The 26,826-nt window shown below is 44.9% G+C and overlaps 1 protein-coding gene across 4 annotated transcripts in view; it reads left to right on the top strand.

Annotated features, from left to right (window-relative positions):
• Positions 1-25,935, top strand: part of LOC106611246 (mitogen-activated protein kinase-binding protein 1) — a 55,325-nt gene extending 29,390 nt beyond the window's left edge. Inside the window, exons 8-29 of one of the 4 annotated variants that reach the window (XM_082955746.1) lie at positions 662-822; positions 1,909-2,098; positions 4,317-4,457; positions 5,175-5,359; positions 6,011-6,102; positions 8,023-8,148; positions 8,369-8,439; positions 9,367-9,488; positions 12,426-12,501; positions 12,618-12,729; positions 12,984-13,170; positions 14,047-14,198; positions 15,386-15,426; positions 16,051-16,317; positions 16,562-16,689; positions 18,923-19,107; positions 19,231-19,422; positions 19,729-19,804; positions 19,884-20,293; positions 21,081-22,100; positions 22,582-22,667; positions 22,827-25,935. In XM_082955746.1, the coding sequence (XP_082811872.1) occupies positions 662-822; positions 1,909-2,098; positions 4,317-4,457; positions 5,175-5,359; positions 6,011-6,102; positions 8,023-8,148; positions 8,369-8,439; positions 9,367-9,488; positions 12,426-12,501; positions 12,618-12,729; positions 12,984-13,170; positions 14,047-14,198; positions 15,386-15,426; positions 16,051-16,317; positions 16,562-16,689; positions 18,923-19,107; positions 19,231-19,422; positions 19,729-19,804; positions 19,884-20,293; positions 21,081-22,100; positions 22,582-22,667; positions 22,827-23,120 (4,314 nt within the window). In that variant the 3' untranslated portion in view covers positions 23,121-25,935. Of the gene's footprint in view, positions 1-661; positions 823-1,908; positions 2,099-4,316; positions 4,458-5,174; positions 5,360-6,010; positions 6,103-8,022; positions 8,149-8,368; positions 8,440-9,366; positions 9,489-12,425; positions 12,502-12,617; positions 12,730-12,983; positions 13,171-14,046; positions 14,199-15,385; positions 15,427-16,050; positions 16,318-16,561; positions 16,690-18,922; positions 19,108-19,230; positions 19,423-19,728; positions 19,805-19,880; positions 20,294-21,080; positions 22,101-22,581; positions 22,668-22,826 lie in introns of all 4 variants that reach the window. The other 3 variants (XM_082955745.1, XM_082955744.1, XM_082955747.1) reach the window with 3 other exon arrangements.
• Positions 25,936-26,826: the final 891 nt, after the last annotated feature.

Genomic DNA, 26,826 nt, shown 5'->3' with positions numbered 1-26,826 from the left:
TATGTAGAGAAGATAATGGAGCAACATATTTTTAAATAAGATTGAGAACTAATAAAAATAAAAACTAGATGTCAGGGAAAATCAAAAATTCCCCAAATGTTATGGCATGTGGCCCCCATTGATTTTGTTGTAATATTTGAGTAACAGATAGCGTAAGAACAACAAAAGAACACATTTTCTCTCCACCCCAATGCAAAAAAGCTAGAATTGCAGGAAATGTCGTTTCTACGGCCAAGAGCTGGACATTTAAAATGTTGGGTCGGAGATGTGGCAGTGGCCACGCCCACCACTCCCATAAGCTAACCTTGCCACCGCTGCTGGAAAAAATCCTATGGGAAACACTGTGACTGCTAGTTCCTAGTGGGTTCTCTGATGCCTCTCTGGCAATGGTCTTCAATTCAATATGTTCAATATCATTAACAGACAGCACTGTAGCTCTTTTCTGCTGTCTCTGCAATTCATTTCTCTGAAGTCCTGGGCTGCATCCCAAATAGCACCCTATTCCCTATGTGTTGATCTAGTGAGGCAGAAGGGAATGGAGCCAGGCAGGTCCCTGTCCTGTCTTCTCTACATCCTGTAGTGGAGGAAACACTGACGTGTGTGTGTTTTACGTAGTGGACAGTAAGTGTGTCCTCTCTAACCATCCTCCTCTTCCCTGCAGACCAGTCAGGCCACATCTCTGTCTGTGACGGACGAGCTGATCTTCTGTGGCTGTGCCGACGGCACGGTTAGGGCCTTCAGCCCCGTCAACCTGCACTTCATCTGTACCCTGCCACGCCCACACTGCCTGGGCACCGACATCGCCACCGTGGTGGAGGCTAGGTGAGTGTCCCCGACCTTAACCTCCACACAATGCAGACGACGTGCAGAGGTTTTTATGTGTGCAATAATTCATATTGTATAATGAATTGGGGCTGTAATTGCCTGTATCGTGACATAGAAAAAAAATTGGATATGAGAGAACCTGTTTTTTATCAACATTATGACTTTTAAATGTCGCCCTGGTCGTGAATGAAGTATTTAAATGGTGTCTTTGTGACTGTGGGAAGTGGGAACAGTCTCTGTCTGTCCTGTTGGTTAGCCAGAGCGGTGTGGGTTGTGTGGTATCTTGTTCTCATACAGCATCATACTCTACATACCTATGCAAATACCAAGCAAACCAACTACACAAAATACCCTTTAATGATTTCCTGTTCATCCAGGATGCATGTGGGCCCAGCTGGAGTTAAATGTCATTGTTTTGTATTCCGGTATCCCCCTCAAGCTCTTTTTAAATCGACGTTTTCTTGTTGATGCCTTCAGTAAGACGGACAGAGATTCCTCTGAGAGTTGGTTCTTCTCCTCATAAATATGGACTGAGTCTGGAATGCTGCTGGTTCATTTCCCTGTTCAACTGACTTCCTGACAATAGGCCCCAGATGTTATAACAGATGATCTGAATAATCATGTATGTAGCATGTTTGTGTGGGTTGTGAAAAATCCCACCAATGGAATAACTAACTGCATGTTTGCATCCCAAATGACACCCTTTTCCCTATTTGGTGTATTACATTTGACCAGGGCCCATAGATGGCTGTGTAGGTCATGTCGAAGCTGCTATTAAGTGAAGCCATCAAGGTCAGCTCACTGCTGTTTATAGAGGTTTCTGTGGGAAACTCCATAGACGGGCAAGACCTCTCCAGTAGGCACATTATCCTCTGGCCAAAAACACAACCATTAAATCGTTGTTAAAGGGATGCCAGCCCGGCCAATAGCTGGGCTTTTCTCATAACCACTGAATTGGGTTAGCTTGTACTGTAACTATAAAGTATCTCTGGGTTCTGGAAAAGTGCTTCATAAATTCAATATATTTTTTTATTTTATTAGAGTATTACAGTGTTATTACATCCTAACTCTCCCTCCCTCCAGTCACCTCTTCAGCCACAAGATGGACGCCCGGTGTCCAGACACGGTGGCTGTATCTTATGACCCTGCGAGCCGCTGGCTGTCCTGTGTCTACAACGACCACAGCCTGTACGTGTGGGACGTACGGGACCTCCGCAAAGTGGGCAAGGTCTACTCCGCCCTTTACCACTCGGCCTGCGTGTGGAGCGTCGAGGTAAGGCCGGGAGGGAGGCCTGGAGGAACATGTTGCTCTTTACTCCCTGTGTAGAGATCGTTTTACATATAGAAAAGAAACAAGATACCTGTTGCACACTGTTGAATGGTGGTCTCATATACAGTGCATTCGGAAAGTATTCAGACCCCTTGACTTTTTTCACATTTTGTTACGTTACAGCCTTATTTGCACATTTATAAAAAAACAACAACTGAAATCACATTTACTTAAGTATTCAGACCCTTTACTCAGTACTTTGTTGAAGCACCTTTAGCAGTGATTACAGCCTCGAGTCTACTTGCGTATGACGCTACAAGCTTGGCACACCTGTTTTTGGGTAGTTTCCCCCATTCTTCTCTGCAGATCCTCTGAAGCTCTGTCAGATTGGATGGGGAGCGTCGCTGCACAGCTATTTTCGGGACTCTCCAGAGATGTTCGATCGGGTTCAAGTCCGGGCTCTGGCTGGGCCACTCAAGGACATTCAGAGACTTGTCCTGAAGCTACTCCTGCGTTGTCTTGGCTGTGTGCTTAGGGTCGTTGTCCTGTTGGAAGGTGAACCTTCGCCCCAGTCTGAGGTCCTGAGTGCTCTGGAACAGGTTTTCATCAAGGATATCTCTGTACTTTGCTCTGTTCATCTTTCCCTCAACCCTGCCTAGTCTCCCAGTCCCTACCGCTGAAAAACATCCCCACAGCATGATGCTGCCACCACCACCATGCTTCACCGTAGAGATGGTGCCAGGTTTCCTCCAGACGTGGTGCTTGGCATTTAGGCCAAAGAGTTCCATCCTGGTTTCATCAGACCAGAGAATCTTGTTTCTCATGGTCTGAGTGTCTTTAGGTGCCCTTTGGCAAACTCCAAGCGGGCTGTCACGTGCCTTTTACTGAGGAGTGGCTTCCGTCTGACCACTCTACCATAAAGGCCTGATTGGTGCAGTGCTGCAGAGATGGTTGTCCTTCTGGAAGGTTCTCCCGTCTCCACATAGGAACGCTGAAGCTCTGTCAGAGTGACCATCGGGTTCTTGGTCTTCTCCCTGACCAAGGCCCTTCTCACCCGAATGCTCAGTTTGGCCGGGGCGGCCAGCTCTAGGAAGAGTCTTGGTGGTTCCAAACGTCTTCCTTTTAAGAATGATGGAGGCCAGTGTGTTCTTGGGGACCTTCAATGCTGCAGAAATGTTTTGGTACCCTTCCCCAGATCTGTGCCTCGACACAATCCTGTCTTGGAGCTCTAAGGACAATTCCTTCGACCTCATGGCTTGGTTTTTGCTCTGATATGCACTGTCAACTGTGGGACCTTATATAGACAGGTGTGTCTTTCCAAATCATGTCCAATCAATTGAATTTACCACAGTTGGACTCCAAGTTGTAGAAACATCTCAAGGATGATCAATGGAAACAGGATGCACCTGAGCTCAATTTCGAGTCTCATAGCAAAGGGTCTAAATACTTATGTAAATAATGTATTTTTATATTTTTATACATTTGCCAAAATGTCTAAACCTGTTTTTGCTTTGTCATTATGGGGTAGTGTGTGTAGATTGATGTTATTTAATCTATTTTAGAATAAGGCTGTAACGTAACAAAGTGTGTAAAAAGTCAAGGGGTCTGAATACTTTCTGAATGTACTGTATATTGTTGCGTGCAGCGGAGCATTCAACCGCGTGTGGTTAGCTTTTTATTTTCCATGGAGCCGTTTTTCCACCCTGCAGCTGGAATCTATCTGGATGTGCATACACTAGTTTAGAACAGATGTTTCCATGTCCTCTGTACCTGTCAGGTGTACCCAAAATGTAATTATTAATCTACATACATCATATCTCCTAGACGATAGGTCTACTGATGTTTCATGTCCTCTACCTGTACAGGTGTACCCGTCTCCTAGACGATAGGTCTACTGATGTTTCATGTCCTCTACCTGTACAGGTGTACCCGTCTCCTAGACGATAGGTCTACTGATGTTTCATGTCCTCTGTACCTGTACAGGTGTACCCGTCTCCTAGACGATAGGTCTACTGATGTTTCATGTCCTCTGTACCTGTACAGGTGTACCCGTCTCCTAGACGATAGGTCTACTGATGTTTCATGTCCTCTACCTGTACAGGTGTACCCGTCTCCTAGACGATAGGTCTACTGATGTTTCATGTCCTCTGTACCTGTACAGGTGTACCCGTCTCCTAGACGATAGGTCTACTGATGTTTCATGTCCTCTGTACCTGTACAGGTGTACCCAGACAGGGTAAGTGATGGCAGGCAGCCCTGTCTGCCTCCAGGCTCCTTCCTCAGCTGTTCTTCAGACAATACTGTCCGGCTCTGGAACACTGATGGACACAACACAACTCTCAGCCGCAACGTCATCAGCAACGTACGTCTGTCTCACTCTCACACACCCTTTATCTAAACCCTGATCTCAATATGAATGACTGCTGATTGAGTTTTGATGCAAAGTAGTTCTACTCAAGAACCTTTGAATCCTGAGTTATGCCACAGATAGAACAATGAGAGAGATATTTCACTGGATGTATAAATGTGAAGCATCCTGTTGGCGTTTCCACTCACTACCAAATACGGTAGTGAGAGGAAGCCCCCTGGCCGGCAGTGGGAGAAGATGGAACGAGATGGATTTTGGCCAACATTCTGCAAATCTTCTCATCATTTAAACATTTGATCTCAATACAATTTTCTGTTCCCAAAACTAGAATCTGTTCTGAACAGAACGGACTAAGTTTTGTAGACTTGCAAAAGTTTTTCAAAATGCCGTTGTTTAGAAGGAGTGCAAAGGTGAATTGAGTTATTGCACATGCGCACTTCACAGAGTAGGTGTTCCCTAACAGAAATATGCAGATGTACACTAGAATACACCAATAGGATATCGCTAGTGTGTGCTTGGCTCTGCCCACCTCCTCCTTGTCCTGCCCACTATGACTCATGTGTTTCCTTTGGAAACGACAAGCTGTGGTCAATCTTGTTTTAGTTATACAAAATCTTTGGTGTTGCTTTAAGTGGGGGAAACTGATGCTGTTGCACACACCCCCAAATTCTCAGCTAATAACTAACCCCCCCCCCCCGTCCGTCCGTCCAGGACCTCCAGAAGATCATCTACATGGACAACAACACAGCCGGTCTGCTGGACACAGAGTGCCTCAACTCGGGGAATGGAGAGAAGGCCGACCCCCAGACCTCCGAGACCAGGACGGGCATCAGGACCGTGTGTGTCAGCCCAGACGGGCAGCACCTGGCATCGGGCGACCGGACCGGCACCTTGAGGTACTGTTGGAGAAAAAGAGCGGTTTGTTCGCACACCTGTAGTTCAGTCTATGGAAGAAACTATTGTAGAATGAGAAACTCTAGCACACTGGTGTTCTTGATTACTCCACAAACAATTGATTGGATCCCTTTAAACTAATTAATGTTTGGGTCAGTAGACCTTCAACAGGGTAAACCCTGAGGTACAGTACCCCTGCTATGCCGTCCCAGAGAGAGCCTTGTTTTCCATCACTACCCCTCAGGACTCAGCACCTCTATGTCCTAATGAAATTCCCTAACTAGACTCCTGGGAGGGTGTGCGTGTGTGTGTGTGATCGCGTGCGTGTGTGTGATCAGAGCTATGTGTGTTCGTTAAATTGGGGTTGGAGTAGACTGGTGTCCATTCAGGCAGCAGCCTAGCTGACTCTCTGTCCACATCACTGGATGGATAGATGCTGACCCAGTTAACACCAAGGCTGCTTTTTGTTAATGAACTTTGTCACGCAAAACTGAATGATGGCGGTCTGCTCTGCATTCTACTGCGGCCCAGCGGTGTCTCTGTGTGTGGAGAGAATGAGCTGTAACAGTGTGCTCCTCGCAACAACAAAAAATGGTGTTATGGGAGCATAACAGGACTAATCAAGTACTATTTTGTTCTGTTTGCTGTTGCAGGATCCACGATCTGGAGAGCATGGGGGAGATTCTGAACGTTCAGGCCCACGACTCAGAGATCTTGTGTCTGGAATACTCCAAGCCTGAGACGGGTACATTCAATTGTTGCCAGAATTATTTTAAAATCTTTTATTTAACCTTTATTTAACTAGGCAAATTGTTAACATAATAACATATTCACCTTCTATGTAGTTAGCTAACTCATACTGAATACAGATATTTATTGTTAGCTTGCAAGCCATGACGAGCCTGATACGGCTAAGGCAGATTTCCCCTCTTCTATCAGCTGGTTGCCAGATGCTTCACCAACCTCCCGGTGACTTGTGAAACAAACCACTTCAGAGCTCCAGCACGTTATAAAGAGACTGGGTTGGGTCCAAATGTACTGTATGTCAATTCTTCTTAGTCAAAGTTTAAATGAGCAGCTTTATAGAATTAACTTTCCTGGTTCACACATTAAAACCAAAACGTCCGATAAGAGATTTGTGAAATGGAATGTAAAAATGATTGAAGTTATCTTTGTAACTACTGCTATAGTCAACAATATCAACACACACCCATGTTTAATCTCATTTGAATGTGTTGTTACAAAGAGTGTCTGTGTGTTCAGTGGGGCTATTAAGAGGGTTATCAGACCTGGTGAAGTGCCGTCCAATTCAGAGAAAAGCAAGGCAGAGCATATTATGCCTGCATGGCTTGGGCAGGCGTGAGGGTGTGTTGTGTGTGTTGGGGGCTGGGGTAGTACACTGGCATTGGTCCCAGACCTGCTTGGCTCTCCTCCAGACCTCCATCATCTAGCCCCAGTAGCAGCACATCTGTCACAGTGGGTGCGTCCCAAAAGGCCCTGGTCAAAAGAAGTACACTATATATAGGTAATAGGGTCTCATATGGGATGCATCCAGTGGCTCCCATGTTAGTAGGAGGATTAATAATATTTCGATGTTCTTAGTGGATCATTCCTCTAGGTATCCAGTTGGCACCACACAGAGGAACAGATAGAGAGGGCTAAGAATAAACCCAGTACACTGCCTCTGGCTGCCTGCACTAACCGGTGCCCCTGCACTAACCGGTGCCCCTGCACTAACCGGTGCCCCTGCACTATACGGTGCCCCCGCACATAGACTCGGTACCGGTACCCCCTGTATATAGCCTCATTATTGCTATTTTGTGTTACTTTTTAAAAACGTTTGTTTATTTAGTGAATATTTTCTTAACTCTTATATTTCTTAAACTTGCATTGTTGGTTAAGGGCTTATATGTAATCATTTCACGGTAAGGTCTACTACACCTGTTGTATTCGGAACATGTGACAAATACAATTTGATTTGATAGTAACACCTCAAAGGGTGATAATAGTCAGATAGCCATTGCCATGCTGGGCCTGTATTCACAAAGCATCTCAGAGTCGACGAGTGCTGATATAGGATCAGTTTAGCCTTTTAAATCCTAATGGATAAGAGGGGGAACCTGGTATTGCTATGCAATTCATCCTCCAGGTTTACCATATCACATTTCCTCCTGCTATTGTATCTATCTGGGATCAAGGTTAACAAAGTGACAAAGCTAACGGATCCACATTCAATCTCAGCAAGGAGGGGATAGTGCTTTTCATTTACTGAAATGATCCGGTTGGAAATCCAATCAAGTCCGTTCTGGGGAAGTGCTTCATATCCATTTTTGATTGGTTTCGATATCCATGTGATGTGTCCGTCAGCTCATTGGTTATTAGACTAATATAAGATGCTTTATGGCTGTTAAAAACAAAAAGGACCTCCTAATGAAAAGGATTTACCACCACCGAAATGGAGAACAGGGGTTGGCTGCTGGTAAGTTGTTAGTGTCCTGAAGTATCCTGGAGTGTAATGTAGGCCTATATGTGGTGTGAAGGTTTTTTTCTTGTAATGACTGTGATATGTGGCTGTTTTGACCCATTTGAATGCACTGACTATAAGTCGCTCTGGTTAAGAGTGTCTGGTAATGAATAAAATAAGTGTGTGTGTTGTGTGTGACAGGGCTGAAGCTGCTAGCCACAGCGAGTCGAGACCGGCTGATCCACGTGCTGGATGCAGAGCGGGAGTACAGCCTGCTGCAGACGCTGGATGAACACTCCTCTTCCATCACCGCTGTACGATTTGCTGGTGAGATTTGCAGATGACCTTTGACCCTTTACAACATCCTGCCAACCACCCCCCTTTACCTCAAACTCTCAAGTCTCACTCCTTTAACAGTTATATTAGCTATGGAAGTTAGACCTTTGGCTTCCAAAGGTGTCAAGGAAGTGTCAGTTGTGGCACTAGCTCGCAGTTTAAAGTAAACATGGTTATTATTGCCATGGTAACAGTGCTCCTTCTCTTTTAGCCGATGAAGGCAAGGTCAGGATGATCAGCTGTGGCGCTGACAAGAGCATCTACTTCCGCACAGCGCAGAAGGTAAACACGCACACAATGGCGCTGCTCTAGAACAGCTGCTGCTGGAGGTTTAACTAGTTTCGGGGGACTAATGCTTTTTTGGTAAGGCTTGGCAATATTTCATCATGATCTCTCTACATATTGTGGCCATGGACCCACATTCTTAACTGTGGCTCAGCCAACCCCTGTTTAATTTAATTAAACAACGACACTTTTCCTCTAAGGCTTTCTGTGTCACCCTGGCTGTTGTGTGCCCCAAGTCCCCGGCAGGTCCTCCTTACTACATATTGTTCTTAGCTGCACTGGCAGTTTTGGGTGTCAAGAAGCAGATAATGATGTAATGGTCTACATAGAGGAAGAAGACACAAAGTGAGACTGGTGATATCATGTGACCAAAGCCATTTTAGTGAACGGAATTAAATTAACTTCAGAATTGGAGTAGTCTTTCGAGTCTTTTGAGGTGATAGCGTAATCCTGAAGTAGTCAGACTATTTTCAGGTTGACTCTTGGAACTTAACCTAACCAGTGTATGAAGTAACAAATGGAGAAAATTCTAATTCATCCACATTGAGATCGGTGTGCAATTCTAACCCTCTGTATGTAAATGTTACAATCTAATTAACAAGTAGATGGAAAGTCATTCTCTACCATTTAATCCATGGACTGCTTTAGAAGTCACTGCACACTGCTAGAAAAGCAACAAAAAGCCCTACAGGGATACATTTTGTGGTTTATTAGAATATGGCTGTGTCCCAAATGGAAACCTCTTCCCTATATGTACCACTATTGACCAGGGCCCATAGGGACGCATACTATGACTCGTTGTAACAATATGTCTGCCAAAACAGCTTAAATAGGACAGCTCTCATTTCTCACTGGAGCGTTTACAGTAGTGTTGTGAGTGGTGACCTGTTTTAACCTCTGGTTGTTTTACCCTGTCGTTTACAGTCAGATGAAGGAACCGTGTTTACCCGCACCCACCACATCGTACGCAAGACAACGCTGTATGACATGGATATTGACCCCACCAGGAAGTATGCTGTTATTGGTTGTCAGGACCGCAGCATCAGGTGGGGGCCTGGTCTACTTGTCCTTGTTTGTCCTAATTATTGTTCTCTGTGTATGTATATGTGCGTCAATGTGTGTGTGATCACAGTGTTAGTCTGTCTGTGTGTATGCGTACAGTACGCGAGTGTGAGTACGTGCCAGTGGAGGCTGCTGAGGGGAGTACAGCTCATAATAATGGCTGGAATGGAGTCAATGAAGTGGTATCAACCACATAGAAACCACGTCTTTGATGCGTTTGATAACATTCTATTCGCTCCATTCCAGACATTATTATGAGCCGTCCTCCCCTCAGCAGCCTCCACTGGTATGTGCATGCGAGTACGTGCGTTCGCAAGCACGTGAGTGTATTTGTGTTTGACCTCTCCGTAATCTGTCAGACTTTGCAGTCATCCCTCCCTAGCAGGTGGATTAGTCCTAACTCGAGTGTTGTAAACACAGGAAGGATGAGATCAGGGGCCCAGCCCCTGGCTGGTGAAGCCTGTCTGTAGCCTGTCCTGACCTGAGCCTCCGTCTGCCTGCCTGCCTGCTCAAGTGTTTACATCTCTCACTCACGTTCTCCACCCTGCATCAACGACAATAACACACGCTTTGAAAGAAAATATGGCATAGTGTTGGCTTACAATGCTGATATTTCAAATGCAGACTTGTAAAAAATGTGCCTCTCTGTTTCACCACTCCAGCAGGTCGTGTGCCTACTTGTTTGAATGGCCAGTCCCTTTTATATCCTAAATACCCCATGGGTGTTACAATATGAATCTGAGATGAAATTGTTATGGTTGAAAATTCTACCATAACGGAGAAATTTCAAACAACCAAGTTATGTTATCAACTACCCACAAGTTATGCTTTATTACGTACTGCTTTATTAATCCAGGGATTCCCAAACTTTATCACTCGGGGGGGCCCCCTTCCAGCATTGGGGAACATCCCGCACCCCTTCTGCGCATGTGTCACGTCTATTTCTCTGGGCACAAGCACTGTTCATGACAAACTGTTCACACCCCTCTTGTTGGTGGAGAGAATTTTGCAGGGTTGAAGCTTATTTCCTGCAATTCTACACATTTTGTCATAGGGTGCAAAGAAAATGCTGCCGTTTTAAAGCAACTGTTCTTGAAATTCTATACATTTTGCCATGTCTGTGTATTCATGTGATATTTGATTGACAAAATTCTATGGGCTAAAAAAACTAAATAGAAAACATTAGCTGACATGGGCTAGTTGATCTGGACAGTTCTTACAAGTTATAAACAGCTCTCTAAGGTATTCAATGACTGACAAGAGGAACTGATGATGCACTACCCAATTTGGATATTGCAGCTTGTGCATTTACTATTAGAACTTTCAAAAGTAAGTTTAAAGCCGGACTGAGTTCCTTAACAAATAAAAATATATACAGTATCTGTCAAAAGGTTGTACACACCTACCCATTCCAGGGTTTTTCTTTATTTTCGATAATTTTCTACATTGTAGAATAATAGTGAAGACACACAAAACAATGAAATAACACATATGGAATCATGTAGTAACCACAAAAGTGTAGTGTATATATATAAATGGGGCGTGCCCCCCCTCCCCACCCTGTGGTTTCCACAGTTTGGAAACCGAACAGTTGGTGTAAATAAGATGAGTGTGGCAGCGTAGTACGACTCCAAATAGGCCTTTCCCTCCGCTCGAGATGCTTAAAGTCAACTGTAAACACACCTCATGCTCCTCTGCTGTTTCAGCACAGTGATTAAACATTACTATGGAAACTAGGCTGTTTTAACTGCATCTGAATGATAAATGTCCCCCAGGCCTTTTTATGTATTTATTTCTGGTAGAGTTAGAGGGCTTAGCTCTTGTTTAACAGGCTCTGATTTGTTCCTTATACAACTAAGTGGCGGTGCTTAAGAGTGTGACTCAATGGTTGACTGGCTGCCCTCACACTTTGCCAACTCCCCACAAGGTTGACAGGGCCCTGACTGGGCCTTGTTGGGTGGTTGCCTGCCAGCTAGCTGGTGGCTGCTGGTCTCTCCTTCTGGCACTCAGTGAAAATGCACCAGTTAGGCTGTTAGCGTGACCCCATGTGGTCAGATGGGGAGAGACATGCATACCAGCTGAGCAGAGAGGGTATGCTACAAAGTAGGATCAATGAGTTGGCCAGCTAACTTTGATAAACGACCAGGAATAACTATTGATTTTCTGGTTCATTAAGAAAGCTTAACTTTGATATGTGTTTTTGATTGTTAACTCAATTAGACCATGCCCATTTCAAACCTATGTTTAAAAAAAATGTAAAGTTATTTCAGTTAGCTGGCTAATTCATTAATCCTGCTTTGTAATATAACCCACTACTGTGCTGTTAGCACACCATGGCACAGAGTTGGTTGAGTCATGAACAGAACAGGCATCTTCCCTGTGGCTCAGTTGGTAGAGCATGGTGTTTGCAATGCCAGCATGGTGTGTGCAACGCCAGGGTTGTGGGTTCGATTCCCACGGGGGGCCAGTACAAAAAATAAAAAATAATTAAATGTATGCATTCATTACTGTAAGTCGCTCTGGATAAGAGCGTCTGCTAAATGACTAAAATGTAAATGTAAACACAGTCCAATGTTTCCTTGAACTATCAAGGTCATATGACTCAGTCCCTTGATCTGAATGTTTTTCAGTCTATAACTTAACTGCTGAGGGAGGACGTAAACAGACAGACGCGTCTGACTTGAGGTCATTGACTTATTGCCCTCCATCATCTTCGTGTATAGATGTGCTGACATTTGATAAACCAGAGGATTGATCACCTGATAAAGGCACGGGTGTTTAGAAAGCAGAACTGTCTTTGTGATTTACTCCTGGAGTATTGAGCTGCTGGTGTGTGTTCATGTTGAGATCTGAATAGAACCTCTGTGCCTGTAGGTTGTTAGGCTAGTTCTTAGTCTGACACTTCCTTCCCCTAACAACAGAATCTTCAACATCAGTAACGGCAAACAGAAGAAACTGTACAAGGGCTCCCAAGGAGAGGATGGGACTGTCATCAAGGTGGGTTAGGCTTGCATGTTTTCATGTCATGTAGTGTTGCTGTGAAGACTAATTTGACAACACCGTTGCTGGTTTATAAAAATGGGCCCACAGTTGTTGTCTTTTTCGCTCCTCAGGTTCAGACAGACCCCTCAGGGCTGTATGTGGCCACCAGCTGTTCAGACAAGAACATCAGCATCTTTGACTTCTACTCTGGGGAGTGTGTGGCCACCATGTTTGGACACTCTGGTAAAACAACAACAAAAAATACCCCATTTAGTTAGAAGAAATACAGCAAAATGTGTGACTGACAATCTGCAGCCAGCAGTGTATTCAGAAAGGAGAAACCATCTGGAACTGCTCTTCATCATCATGTCCATCTGTGCTTTTAATGACCTCTCATACTGTGAATTCCTTAGATCATCTCTTTGTAAAAATGTCCATAATTGAGTGCCCAGATATTTTCCTCATTTTCATTTGTTTGTCTTTTTTCTTTTTCACAGAGGTTGTGACTGGAATGAAGTTTACCAATGACTGCAAGCACATGATAACTGTGTCTGGTGATAGCTGTATCTTTGTGTGGCGTCTGGCCCCGGAGCTGACCATCAGTATGAGACAGCGTCTCTCGGACCTCAAGCAAAACGGCAAGCCAGTTCAGAAGACCCCACCTCACAAACCTTGCAATCTCAGGTAGCTGCAGTATTTAAACACACTAAAGTGGGACAAGTACCTTGCCTCATATGACTTATTCCTGTTGTTTGTTATCTTGTTCCTGTTAGCTCCTCGTGGGGCAAAGGGCCTCCTTGGACTATGTAGTTAATGGGATAACATGTTTTGTGCTAGCTAATACCCGTAGAAAGCAAACATAACGTTTACATAACTTAGTGGAGACACACATATTCTGAATGCCAATTGGCATAATGCATTTCATTGATGGAGTGAAAGACAAATGTTAACCCTGAATTGTTTACATTTTAGTCATTTAGCAGACAAGAGGAACTAGTGTTAAGTGCCTTGCCCATGGGCACATAGACAGATTTTCCACCTTGTCTGCTTCAGATTTTCCACCTTTCTAGGGAGTTTTTCCTAGCCACTGTGCTTCTACACCTGCATTGCTTGCTGTTTGGGGTTTTAGGCTGGGTTTCTGTACAGCACTTTGTGACATCTGCTGATGTAAGAAGGGCTTCATAAATACGATTGATTGATGGATTGATTGATTTATTGTCTGCTCTGGGATTCGAACCAGCAACCATTTTGATTACTGGCCAAACGCTCTTAACCACTAGGATACCTGCCGCCCCCTTGTTTGTCTACAGGCTTGTTGCTATGACCGTTGTTAGTTATTATGAGAGTTATTCAATGTCAACTGGAAATGCATTCTGTGCTTCCCAAATGGCACCCTATTCCCCTTTATAGTGCACTACTTTTGACCAGGAGCCATAGGGCTCTGGTCAAAAGTAGTGCACTATATAGGGAATACGGTGCCATTTAGGACACATACAACATGTTCCATTTGACTATTGTCACCTAATAGTGTGTGTTCTATTCTCTGTCTGTCCTGCGCAGCACCAGGAGAGAGGTACATAGCACCCCTCCCATTGTCACCATGTCCTCCGACAGTGACAAAGAGGTGGAGGAGGAGGGGATAGAAGAGGAGGATGAGGAAGAGAGGGTCTCTCCTTACATGGTGTCAGGCTGCAGTGCAGGAGAAGACACAGGTTGGTATCTCACTAACATACAGTACCAGTCAAAATAAGTTAATTTGTGGGATTTCTTTCCTTCTTAATGCGTTTGATCCAATCAGTTGTGTTATGACAAGGTAGGGGTGGAATACAGAAGATAGCCCTATTTGGTAAAAGACCAAGTCCATATTATGGCAAGAACAGCTCAAATAAGCAAAGAGAAACGACAGTCCATCATTACTTTAAGACATGAAGGTCAGTCAATCCGGTGATTTACTGCAAAGAAACCACTACTAATGGACACCAATACAAAGAAGATCATTGCTTGGGCCAAGAAACACGAGCAATGGACATTAGACTGGTGGAGATCTGTCCTTTGGTCTGATGAGTCCAAATTTGAGATTTTTGGTTCCAACCACCATGTCGTTGTGAGACGCAGAGTAGGTGAACGGATGATCTCCGCATGTGTGGTTCCCACCGTGAAGCATGGAGGAGGAGGTGTGATGGTGTGGGGGTGCTTTGCTGGTGACTCTGTCAGTGATTTCCTTAGAATTCAAGGCACACTTAACCAGCATGGCTACCACAACATTCTGCAGCGATACACCATCCCATCTGGTTTGCGCTTAGTGGGACTATCATTTGTTTTTCAACAAGACAATGACCCAACACACCTCCAGGCTGTGTAAGGGCTATTTGACCAAGAAGGAGAGTGATGGAGTGCTGCGTCAGATAACCTTGCCTCCACAATCACCCGACCTCAACCCAATTGAGATGGTTTGGGATGAGTTGGACCGCAGAGTGAAGGAAAAGCAGCCAACAAGTGCTCAGCATATGTGGGAACTCCTTCAAGACTGTTGGAAAAGCATTCCAGGCGAAACTGGTTGAGAGAATGCCAAGAGTGTGCAAAGCTGTCATCAAGACAAAGGGTGGCTACTTTGAAGAATCTCAAATCTAAAATGTATTTAGATTTGTTTAACACTTTTTTGGTTACTACATGATTCCATATGTGTAATTTCATAGTTTTGATGTCTTCACTATTATTCTACAATGTAGAACATTGTAAAAAATAAATAAAAACCCTTGAATGAGTAGGTGTGTCAGAACTTTTGACTGGTACTGTATGTACACAAGCAAACAATATAGCTGCAGTATTAAGAATGTGGTTCTTCACAAAGTTGACAGGACACATTGTGATATCAATTGGTTTTGTGTTTGTTTTTCAGACACCTCAGATGAAAAGCACAACTCTCACGAACTGAAAAGGGTTAGTAGCAGCAGTCTTTGTGAAGCAGCCTTTCCTCAGTCGTCTCTGCCCCCAGCCTTTCCTCAGTCGTCTCTGCCCCAGCCTTTCCTCAGTCGTCTCTGCCCCCAGCCTTTCCTCAGTCGTCTCTGCCCCCAGCCTTTCCTCAGTCGTCTCTGCCCCCAGCCTTTCCTCAGTCGTCTCTGCCCCCAGCCTTTCCTCAGTCGTCTCTGCCCCCAGCCTTTCCTCAGTCGTCTCTGCCCCCAGCCTTTCCTCAGTCGTCTCTGCCCCCAGCCTTTCCTCAGTCGCCTCTGCCCCCAGCCTTTCCTCAGTCGCCTCTGCCCCCAGCCTTTCCTCAGTCGCCTCTGCCCCCAGCCTTTCCTCAGTCGCCTCTGCCCCCAGCCTTTCCTCAGTCGCCTCTGCCCCCAGCCTTTCCTCAGTCGTCTCTGCCCCCAGCCTTTCCTCAGTCGTCTCTGCCCCCAGCCTTGTCTCCCATGTATTTTCGCTCTTCTTTTTGTCACTTGTAAAGTAGAAATTTCATTCAGACTCAGTCTGTGAATATTCCCATTATAAACTGTAGGCTCACAACTCATATGTGTGTGTGTGTGTGTGTGTGTGTGTGTGTGTGTGTGTGTGTGTGTCCTGTAGGAGAACTCTTTTGGCAGGCGGTCTTCCCAGGGCAGTCACCACTCTGAGGACAGGGGTCCCCGTCCACGGCGCCGCTGGTCCAGACGCATGGACAGCATGGATCTGATGGTCAAGTCCATGTTGGACCTCAGACAGCTGGACTCCTTCGCCATGCCCCCCTCCTCCCCCACTAAGACCCAAACCCAGCCTGTTTCTGACTCCTTCAGAGACCCATTCAGAGAGGACGAGCTGGGCAGCACCATCAGCCTGCAACCCCTCACTGCATGGGTGAGTTAATTTAACAGAGAACAGCCACCTTACTTTGGCCCTGCTTGATACAGTAGATGGACAATGTATTACTCCATCTATGTTACCTATGGGTTTACTACTTCTAAATGTTCAACCATGGGGCACAAAATAGGTTGAATAAACCATGGTACTCTCATCCGTATTTTGTGTATTGAGGATTGTGAGGTCCAATTCAGTTATTTCAGGTGATATTTTATGATTCATAGTGTTGTGTTTCTTGCAGGGGGAGTCTGAGCAGAGGTCCCAGCAGCGGCCCAAATACATCATGCTCTCTCCACAGACACCTAACACAGAGACGGGCCCAGTGCTGTACCCCGACGGCTTTGAGGACAGGGTCAGCTTAGCCGGCAGGTAAATCAATCAAATGAATCAATCAATGAGCCGTCAGGTAAACACACAGCTTCTACCTTTTTGCTCCTGGATCTCTACAATCTCTCCATTACGCCATTGATGTATATCACTGCCTTATCATAGTACACATACAATATAGTTGTGGCCTGTAGTTTTCTCTGACATGGAAAGAGTCCTGGCCCCTACATATCATATACTAAATGCAGTGCCTTCAGAAAGTATTCATACCTCTTGACTTATTCCACATTTTGTTGTTACAACCTGAATTCAAAATTGGTTAAATGGACTTCTTGTCTCACCCATCTATCTACACACAATACCCCATAATGACAAAGTGAAAACATTGTTTTAGCCATTTTTGCTAATTTCTTTAAAACTAAACAAATATCTAATTTATATAAGTATTCACGCCACTCAGTCAATACTTTGTAGAAGCACCTTTGACAGTGATTCCGGCTGTCTTTCTAGGTGAGTCTCTAAGAGCTGTCAGTCTTTATGGGTAAGTCTCTAAGAGCTGTCAGTCTTTATGGGTAAGTCTCTAAGAGCTGTCAGTCTTTATGGGTAAGTCTCTAAGAGCTGTCAGTCTTTATGGGTAAGTCTCTAAGAGCTGTCAGTCTTTATGGGTAAGTCTCTAAGAGCTGTCAGTCTTTATGGGTAAGTCTCTAAGAGCTGTCAGTCTTTATGGGTAAGTCTCTAAGAGTTTTCCACACCAGGATTGTGCAACATTTGCCCATTTTTATTATTTTCAACATTCTTCAAGTTCTGTCAAATTGGTTGTTGATCATTGCTAGACAACCATTTTCAAGCCATAGATTTTCAAGTAGATTTAAGTCAAAACTGTAACTCGGCCACTCAGGAACATTCACTGTCTTCTTGGTAAACAACTCCAATGTAGATTTGGCCTTGTGTTTTAGTTTATTGTCCTGCTGGGAGGTGAATTCATCTCCCAGTGTCTAGTGGAAAGCAGACTGAACCAGGTTTTCCTCTAGGATTTTACCTGTGCTTAGTCCAATCTGTTTATTTTTTTCTCTAAAAAACTCCCCAGTCCTTATCGATTACAAGCATACTCATAACATGATGCAGCCATCACAATGCCTGAAAATGTGGAGATTGGTACTCAGTAATGTGTTGAATTGAATTTGCCCCAAACATAACACTTTGTATTAATTACAAAAAGTTAATTTCTTTGCAAATCTTTTTGCAGTATTACTTTAGTGCCTTGTTGCAAGCAGGATGTATGTTTTGGAATATTTGTATTGTGTACAGTCTTCCTTCTTTTCACTCTGTCATTCAGGTTAGTATTGTGCAGTAACTATAATGTTATTGATCCATCCTCAGTTTTCTCCTATCACAGCCATTAAACTCTGTAACTGTTTTAAAGTCACCATTGGCCTCATTGTGAAACCCCTGAGCGGTTTCCTTCCTCTCCAGCAACTGAGTTAGGAAGGACGCCTGTATCTTTGTAGTGACTGGGTGTATTGATACACCATCCAAAGTGTAATTAATAACGTCACCATGCTCAAAGCGATATTCAATGTCTGTTTATTTAATTGTTACCCATCTACTAAGAAGTGCCCTTCTTAGCGAGGCATTGGAAAACCTCCCTGGTTTTTGTGGTTGAATCTGTGTTTGAAATTCACTGCTCGACTGAGGAACCTTTCAGATAATTGTATGTGTGTGGTACAGAGTTGATGTAGTCATTCAAAAATCATGTTTAACACTATTATTGTGCTCAGAGTGAGTCCATGTATCTTATTATGTGACTTGTTATTTAGGTTTGCCATAACAAAGGGGTTGAATACATATTGACTCAAGACATTTCAGATTTTCATTTTTAATTCATTTGTAAACATTTAGAAAACATAATTCCACTTTGACATTATAGGGTATTGTGTGTGAGCCAGTGACCAACAATCTCAATTTAATCCGTTTTAAATTCAGGCTGTAAAACAACAACATGTGGAAAAAGTCAAGGGGTGTGAATACTTTCTGAAAGTGCTGTACACACTGTATCATGTAATCCATATATCCAGATACTTAGGGTCTGGAATGTTGTTTTCACTATGTAATGTCTTATCAATTGCTGTTATATTGTGTAGTAACACTTGGTACCCTATTCCCTATGGACCCAGGTCATAAGTAGTGCACTGTATAGGGAATATGGTGGCATTTGGGATGCATCCTAGCACTTTAATAAACGTACACTCTACTATGTGTGTTTCTGTCTCTGTAGTGAGTACCTGGTGAAGGAGCTGCTGCCTGGGCCTGGGGCCAGCAGGACTGTGAAGGGGTACCAGAACCACAACCAGTGGAGCCAGGGCCACCATGACAAACACAGCTCAGACAGTGCCTTCTCTGTGGACTACTCCAGCAGCAGACTGTCCAGCCCAGACAGTCAGCAGCAGCCTCCTGGAGAGGGTGAGCCCCACACAAGCACACACACACACACACACACACACACACAGGGCTCACACACAGTTTCCCTGTGGACGTTTTTATGCAATGTACCTCCACTAGTTAATCAAATTGTCTGTGTGTCAGACTCTGAGCCCATGGAGCCTCTCAGTATGGATGGGAATTCCTCTGAATTGGACATGGAGGAACTGGAGGTGGAAGAGGAGGGGGGCGTAGGGAGGGGAGATGCCAAGGGGATGACGGTAGTACCCCAGACCCCGGACCAGGAGGCCTTCCTCAAACAGCACTTTGGCAACCTGGCTGAGCTTAACAACCCAGGTAAGAACAGTCTACATCCCAGTTACCTTGTCCTTGACTGGTATAAGACATGTTGGTGGAAACTCCCACTATCCCATGCCTCCACCAATCCAATGCTTTTGTAAATAAAGTAGTGAACACGTGCACACTTCAGGAGAAAATAAATATTATTGGGATGCACCCAGAGACTATTGTCCACACAGGGAAATTGATTGTGCTGCCAGCAGTACATGATACATAGTAGTTTACACATAACAAAGACACACATGGTAATAGTAAAACTATTTTCCAGATGTATCAATTGTATTAATCCTCTCTGATTGTCAGTGAGTCCGACGAGAGTTGCCACCCCTGACAGTATCAGCATCTCCTCCAAGTTCCTGTCCCAATGCGCTACTGGAAGGTAGATATCATTTTAAATCAACTGAATATTTTGACAAACAGTCCCAGCTGAATGACTCATTGTTTTTCCTTTCTAGCAGGACCTCCTTTCCATTCCTATCTAAGAGCATTGGTGAGGGGAAGGTAGGCAGCGGTGTGGTGAAGCCCCTGGTCTCTCAGGTGAGGCCTCTCATGGAGCACAACCAGGGCCAGAGCCACAACCAGGACAGAGACCAGACCCAGAGCCAAGGCTATAGCCAGTCTCAGGACTATGGCCACAGCCAAAGGAAGCTCTCAGAAGACTCTCAAAAGGGCCCCACCGGGAGACTAGAAGTAGTGGACACAACGGAGAAGTGTTTTAATCTGCGGGCCTCTCCTCTGAGGAAGAAGCTGTTTAACCCTGCAGTGGACTCGCGTAGGATGGTCAGCCCTGTGGCCAAGGCTGCAGCCTCTCACCTCACAACTACAGGCATGAGGAAGTCCCAGTCAGTCCAGAACCTGCACACTGAGGGTGAGACACTAAGGGATTGTGATAATGTCTTGTGTAATGATGTTATGATAATGTATTAATGGACAATGTTATGATAATGTATTGCGGGACAATGTTATGATTTAAAAAGGTCCTCATCTTATATTCTATGTATGGTGTAGATAGTGATGGTGCTGACGTCAGCCACATATTCCTATGGGAAACTCCCGATGGCTCATGAAGCCGGAGGTTTTTTACATTTGTAGCGCTCCATATTGCTTTATGTTGCTCAGCAAAGGATCATGGTCGATGTAGTCGTATTCATCCTGCCTGAGCATCAACCTTAATGTCTATGGCATGAGAGCGTAAGCCTCCTCGTAGCCTGCCCGGTCCGTGATTGGATCTGTGTCAGCACGTGGTCCTGTCAGACAAAAATGTCAGAATGGATCACTGTTTAATTAAAGATCTCCATTTGTAGCAAACTTTAAAAGAATTCACTGTGGGGGTCGAACTTCATAATAAATACACATTTTTGCCCAAAACGGCCATCTAGGTTGCTATGTAGTAGCCGACCAGCAGAGCTAGTGACTTCACGCTCCAGCCCAGACACTAGGGACCTGTGTAAAACATTGGTCGGCAGCAGGCGGCTTGCGGACCAAATAATACTGAAATCACCAGGAATTCAGCTACAAATTCGTTTAATTTAGGAAATCTGTTCCCAAATATTCCCACGACTAAAACAATTTCTGATAAGAAACACAGATGTTGTCGCCCTGGCCTGCATAGCCTAATCATTTACCTTTATTCTCTGTCTCTCTCTTGTTACCAGTAGACATGCCTCTAACCCTGTCTCGGCCCTCCAAGGAGGTGGCCCCCCTGACCCAGCACTCCCAGTTCCATCACTCCCAGGCCAGCGAGGGTCCAGTGACACTCCCCACCACCCCCCGCAGCACACTGCCCAGCATGCCCCCCTTCTGCAGCCCCACCTCCCCCCAGCCTCAGGACAACACCAGTACCAGCCACAGCACAGCCACTATGCCCAGGAGCCTAAAGTCCCGCTGCTCCTACATGAGCCCCACCACCAGTTCCATGGCCAAGATGTCCCGCTCCGTGTCCATGGGAGACAACCTAAACGTGACTGAGGAGGAGTCTGGGTCTGGAAGTAGTTCCAACACCTCCAACTCCAACCCTCCAATGACCAAGAGTCAGAGCTGCTCCACCCAGAGTCCGAGTACTAAAACATCTATCCCAGTGGCCATGGTCTCCTCGGCGTCTTCCTCCCTCTCAGGGATGGGTTTAGCCATGCCCCAAGCTGCTGTTTTCCCCACACTCATAGCTAGCTCTAACTCTAACCCAACCACCAAGAGTCTGCAGGCCAAGCTGACGTGCAGCACCCGGCCCCAGCTCAACCTGGACATCTCCAAGTCCCTCCCAGACAAGCCCTCCCTGGCAGTCTTCACACCCAACGGTACCTCCAAGACCACCACCACTTCCTCCAAGACTGTCAAAGAGGACAACCTCTCCCCCAGATCACCAGTTAGCTTGTTGCCCCAGCAGGGCCAGAATCAACCACCACCGCTCTCCAACAACGTCCAGCTAGTCATTGCACTGTCCCCCTCCCCTGCTGCTCCTGTGGAGACTAGCCTAGTGCAGAGCCCTGAGGCGGAGCAGCTTGGTCTCACCGCGGAGCTGCGTCCTGAGGCCCCTGTTGTAGACAACAGACTGGAACAGCCAAAGGCAGAGGAATGCCAGGGCCTGACCCAGGAGGAGAGCCCCGTGACGGAGCTGTCTCTTCAGGGCAATCCGGTCTACCTGCTGTCACAACGAGGGCCCGGCCAGGACCGCACAGGTTTGCTCCAGCGTTCTCCCTCCTTCACCCTGTCATCTCTGCGTCTGGGCCTGCCCCTGACCAGCACCAAGCACTTCTTTACTACTGGTGCACTGTGGCCTGCTGTCTCCACCCCCATGTACTCTTCACCTTCACCCTGTCCATGTCCTCCGTCACTTAACCGGTTTCTCTCGATTGGTGAGGCATGCTCTCATTCTTTCTCTCTCTCTTGCTCTACCACTCTCTTAATCTCCCGGTCTCATCTCTCGCTTTTTCACTTCCCCCTTTTCATTAACATTGGTCCTTGTCCTGCTGTGTTTCATCCCTTCTTGTGTAAAAGATCAAACATACCAAATTCTATGATTACATATTGTTGATAACATGTTTCCTCGTTGGCAAATTGCCCAACGAAATAACCTATTGTCTTGTAGTTGCTTGTGCTATGCTGTTTTAAGCAGCGTGAGCCTTACCATGTACCACAACTCTCTCTCCTCTTAAATAGACAATTCTCTCAGTATGGAGTCGTGCAGGGTGTTGGCCAGCGAGCTACAGAACTCGTTTAGGAAGGCCTCCTGGTTCTACAGGATGGTGAGTCACTCACTGAAAGGCTACTATTTTATAGACCACTATCTCTGTCTGGGAGATGCAAAGATGAAATGTGCTGTTGATATACAGCAATCAATGTACAACAACATCTTAGAACAGTTCCATACACTTCATTTTTGTGGTAATGTCTGTGTCTTGCAGGTGAACAGTGTGCCAGTAGCCTCCAGGCAGGAGCAGCATGAGATGGCCCGGGTCCTGTCTGAGGCCTTTGAGGTTGTGAGGGCCGAGCTGAGCTCCCTGCCCCAGAGCTCACCATCCCCCTCTGGAGAACCTGCAGCAGGAGGCTCCCTGTGTATGCTGGCCTGCCGGCCTGTAGGACCAGGGACAGGGGGATCAGGCTCAGGGGAGGAGAGGACTCTGGCTCTGCTGGAGCAGTACTCTGAGCTCCTCCTAAAAGCTGTGGAGAAGAGGCTGGACAACAATCAGGTCTCCTAGAGACATCTCAAGGGAGAGGCATCTTATTTTACCCCTCCCTTTAAGACTGAACCAACAAACCCTCTGGCAAATGCAGACCTGATTGATCAGTGGACTTACTACAGTACTCGTTTTTTAAATAAACTTTTTGAAGATGAATAAATTAAAATATTCCTGAGGGACATATTTTTTACAAGTTCTTTGTTAAAGCACTTCTATCGCTCTCTCGCTCTGCTGGACTCTAGTTGGGTGGTCCCCTCTCTCCCTGTCAGATCTCTGTAGGACTTGGTGGGATTGTGTGGCTTGCAGTCAGCACAAAGGCCCACTGTAATAGGCCAACGTCTAACACTAACATGCCAACAGCACAGATACTGATAGTGTAGGGAGACCCCTCAGGATGATCGATACCTCAGCATTCATTACCAGTGTGGCTAAGCTGCACTATAGACTGTCATTCACCAACCTTCCTCCCTCTGTCATCTACAGTACCTACCAGACAACTGCACTCTCACAAACATTTGTTTTATTTACCCCTGTTGCCAAATATTGTGCCCTGCTACTTTGTTTTGAAGGAAGTTAGCCTGAGGTGAATACATAAGTAATTAGCGGTTATGCCCTTTGTTACATACTGTAGATCTCCCCTAGATTAAGGAAATATGAATAGTTGCTACATTTTGATGCGGGCCATCATTTTGGGTAGAAGTTGCAGAACATTTTGGAGAATCGAAGGGTGTTGTTGTTCAATACCTTTCCTGACCCCAGTGATCTAAAACAATACAATTATGATCGCTACAATTTCAACTTTCTGTGTTGGTGTCCCTGTCCCGACCAGGGCTCTTACCCACCAACACAATGGACCAGGCCATAGCCTCCTCAAAACTACAAGTGGAACACAAGACCCTTCTAAGTCTTAGAAGCCAGATTATCAGACATGAGCATGTTTTAGTGGGTGATTTGAGAGGCCCTGTCTGTGTGTGTTGTGTGGTTGTATTTATTATGTTGTAAAAGGTCCATGTTACACAGGGGGGTTTTCAGCCTCTTGTTGTAGTTTGTTTTGATACTGCTGACTGGTGTCAGTATGTTTTGTGCCAGAGCGAGGTCATCAGTGGGGGACCAACATTGCAAAAAACAGAAGACCTTGAAGATAGACAGTATCAACTGAGTGTCCTCGTTCTTCAACTCTACTGGATCATTTTATAAAACGTGTGAAATGTTTCAAGGAAATGGGTGCCTTAATTCAAAACCAGCTTTTTTCATGGTTCTAAATGTGTTCGGCAAAACCAAAATAATATTGAATTGTAATCAAAAGGCAACTACTGAAATGTATCTACTGCTATGGGAATTTTTATTTAACTTTTATTTAACTTGGCAAGTCAGTTAAGAACAAATTCTTATTTTCAATGACGGCCTAGGAACAGTGGGTTAACTGCCTTGTTCGGGGCAGAACGACAGATGTGTACCTTATCAGCTCGGGGATTCGAACTTGCAACCTTTACTAGCCCAACGCTCTAACCACTAGCCTACCCTGCCGCCCCAGGGAATCAAATGACATCGAGGAGAAATGTTCTCTGGTGACAATGAAAAGAGACATCTTAGTGTTGGGTTACCTGAGGGTAAGAACATATTTCATTCATAGCTCTTCAGAGCTCTGCCGCACCAATTCCTCAACATTAATTGGCTTCACGTTTTTATCCTCGTCTCTGGTACATTTCCACCACAGTAACAATATAAAGCACTTTCTTTCCTATCAGAATGATCATAGGTCAAATTAATGTATTTGTAATAGCTTAGGATACTAAACTGAACCTTCAGGGTCTCTGTGTGTGTATATAATGGTGTAATGTATCTGAGTCAAGGGCTCAGACTAATTCTTATGTTCTGCTGCTGCTATGGTAATTGTGGCCGCAGACAAGCACAACATTGCCCCCTGGTGTTGGACCTAAATCACTGCCCAGCTGCTATGATAGACAGCCCAATCGCTCACCTCCCACCACTCATCTCTGGTCACGATAATGATATTCTGTGCTGTATTTTACATGCTATAATACACTAGTGCTCTCAAACAATCTTTTAATCACCTGTGTATACAGTACTGGGTATTTTCTCAGTTATTGTTACTTGTTAGGAAACTTTTACAGTCTGATCAGGTACCCAATGTTCTATCCTTTCAAAGTGCCACGCCTGTAACTTTATCCTTTCTACTCTTGAGTTAATCATTGTATGTACAAATGACTAGATGGATGTGCATGGACAGACCGCAAAGATTTTAAATTGCAGTCGAGCCCTGACAGGACATGGGTAATGGTATAGAATGAGAATGAATTATTCTACTGTTTATTAGTTATTCAGTATTTCCCCATCTGATTGACAATATTCAGAACGGTAACGTTATCTAGCAGACTGGAGGTTTCATTAAGACATAGGATTGTATTTCAATGGACAGTAGTACAGATAACTTATAACTTTCTGCTGCTTGTATGCATGAGTATATATGCATGAAGGGTGGTGAGGTATGGAGGTTGACTGACTGGCTCGTTCCTTAGTAGGATTGCATGGTTGAACGTACCCTAGGCTTTTTAAAGAGTCGATCCCGCTTTTTTTCACTGACTGGTACCCCTGTAGCTGACCCTAGTTCTAATCTCACCTTTTGTATGTTATGATGATTACTTGTCTTAAACTGCAGATGATGGACCAGCATTTCCTCTTTTAGGAATGATCACCTTTCAGGCATTTTGTGAGCTGTTTTCTGTTTTGCACCAACCTCAGTGTTTTTACTGTATTCCCTCTCTGAACTTCTCTCTCTCTGCCAGGGAATAAAACATATTTATTACACTCACCTTTGTTTTTCAGACTGAGCACTTTATTTACATAGGGTGCCATTTGGGATGTTACCTATCAAAGGGAATAGGATGCCATTTGAGACACAGCCATACAGACATTTGCTGGTATATTATCAGATTAATTGAATGTGATGTCAAAGCGGCCCCACAGCTCCAGACAGGGACTCCACCAGCTGGAAGTAGCTGTATTTGATGTCACTCCATATCATACCAGAAATTCACTGAGGAAGAAAAAAAAGTTACATGATCCTCCTAACAGACTCAATAACCCTAGTTGTATCAGTTGTAGTAACAGGCAGTACAGTACTAGTTGTAGTAACAGGCAGAACAGTACTAGTTGTAGTAACAGGCAGAACAGTACTAGTTGTAGTAACAGGCAGTACAGTACGAGTTGTAGTAACAGGCAGTACTAGTTATATTAACAGGGAGTACAGTACGAGTTGTAGTAACAGGCAGTATAGTACTAGTTGTAGTAACAAGCAGTACAGTACTAGTTGTAGTAACAAGCAGTACAGTACTAGTTTTAGTAACAGGCAGTACAGTACGAGTTGTAGTAACAGGCAGTACTAGTTATAGTAACAGGCAGTACTAGTTATAGTAACAGGCAGTACTAGTTGAAGTAACAGGCAGTACTAGTTATACTAACAGGCAGTACGAGTTGTAGTAACAGGCAGTACAGTACGAGTTGTAGTAACAGGCAGTACAGTACGAGTTGTAGTAACAGGCAGTACAGTACGAGTTGTAGTAACAGGCAGTACAGTACGAGTTGTAGTAACAGGCAGTACGAGTTGTAGTAACAGGCAGTACGAGTTGTAGTAACAGGCAGTACTGTACTAGTTGTAGTAACAGGCAGGGCAGTACGAGTTGTAGTAACAGGCAGGGCAGTA

Source organism: Salmo salar, chromosome 09, assembly GCF_965601325.2.
Source record: "Salmo salar chromosome 09, fSalSal1, whole genome shotgun sequence".
Taxonomy (NCBI): Eukaryota; Metazoa; Chordata; class Actinopteri; order Salmoniformes; family Salmonidae; genus Salmo; species Salmo salar.
This window is presented reverse-complemented; position numbering and strand designations above follow the sequence as displayed.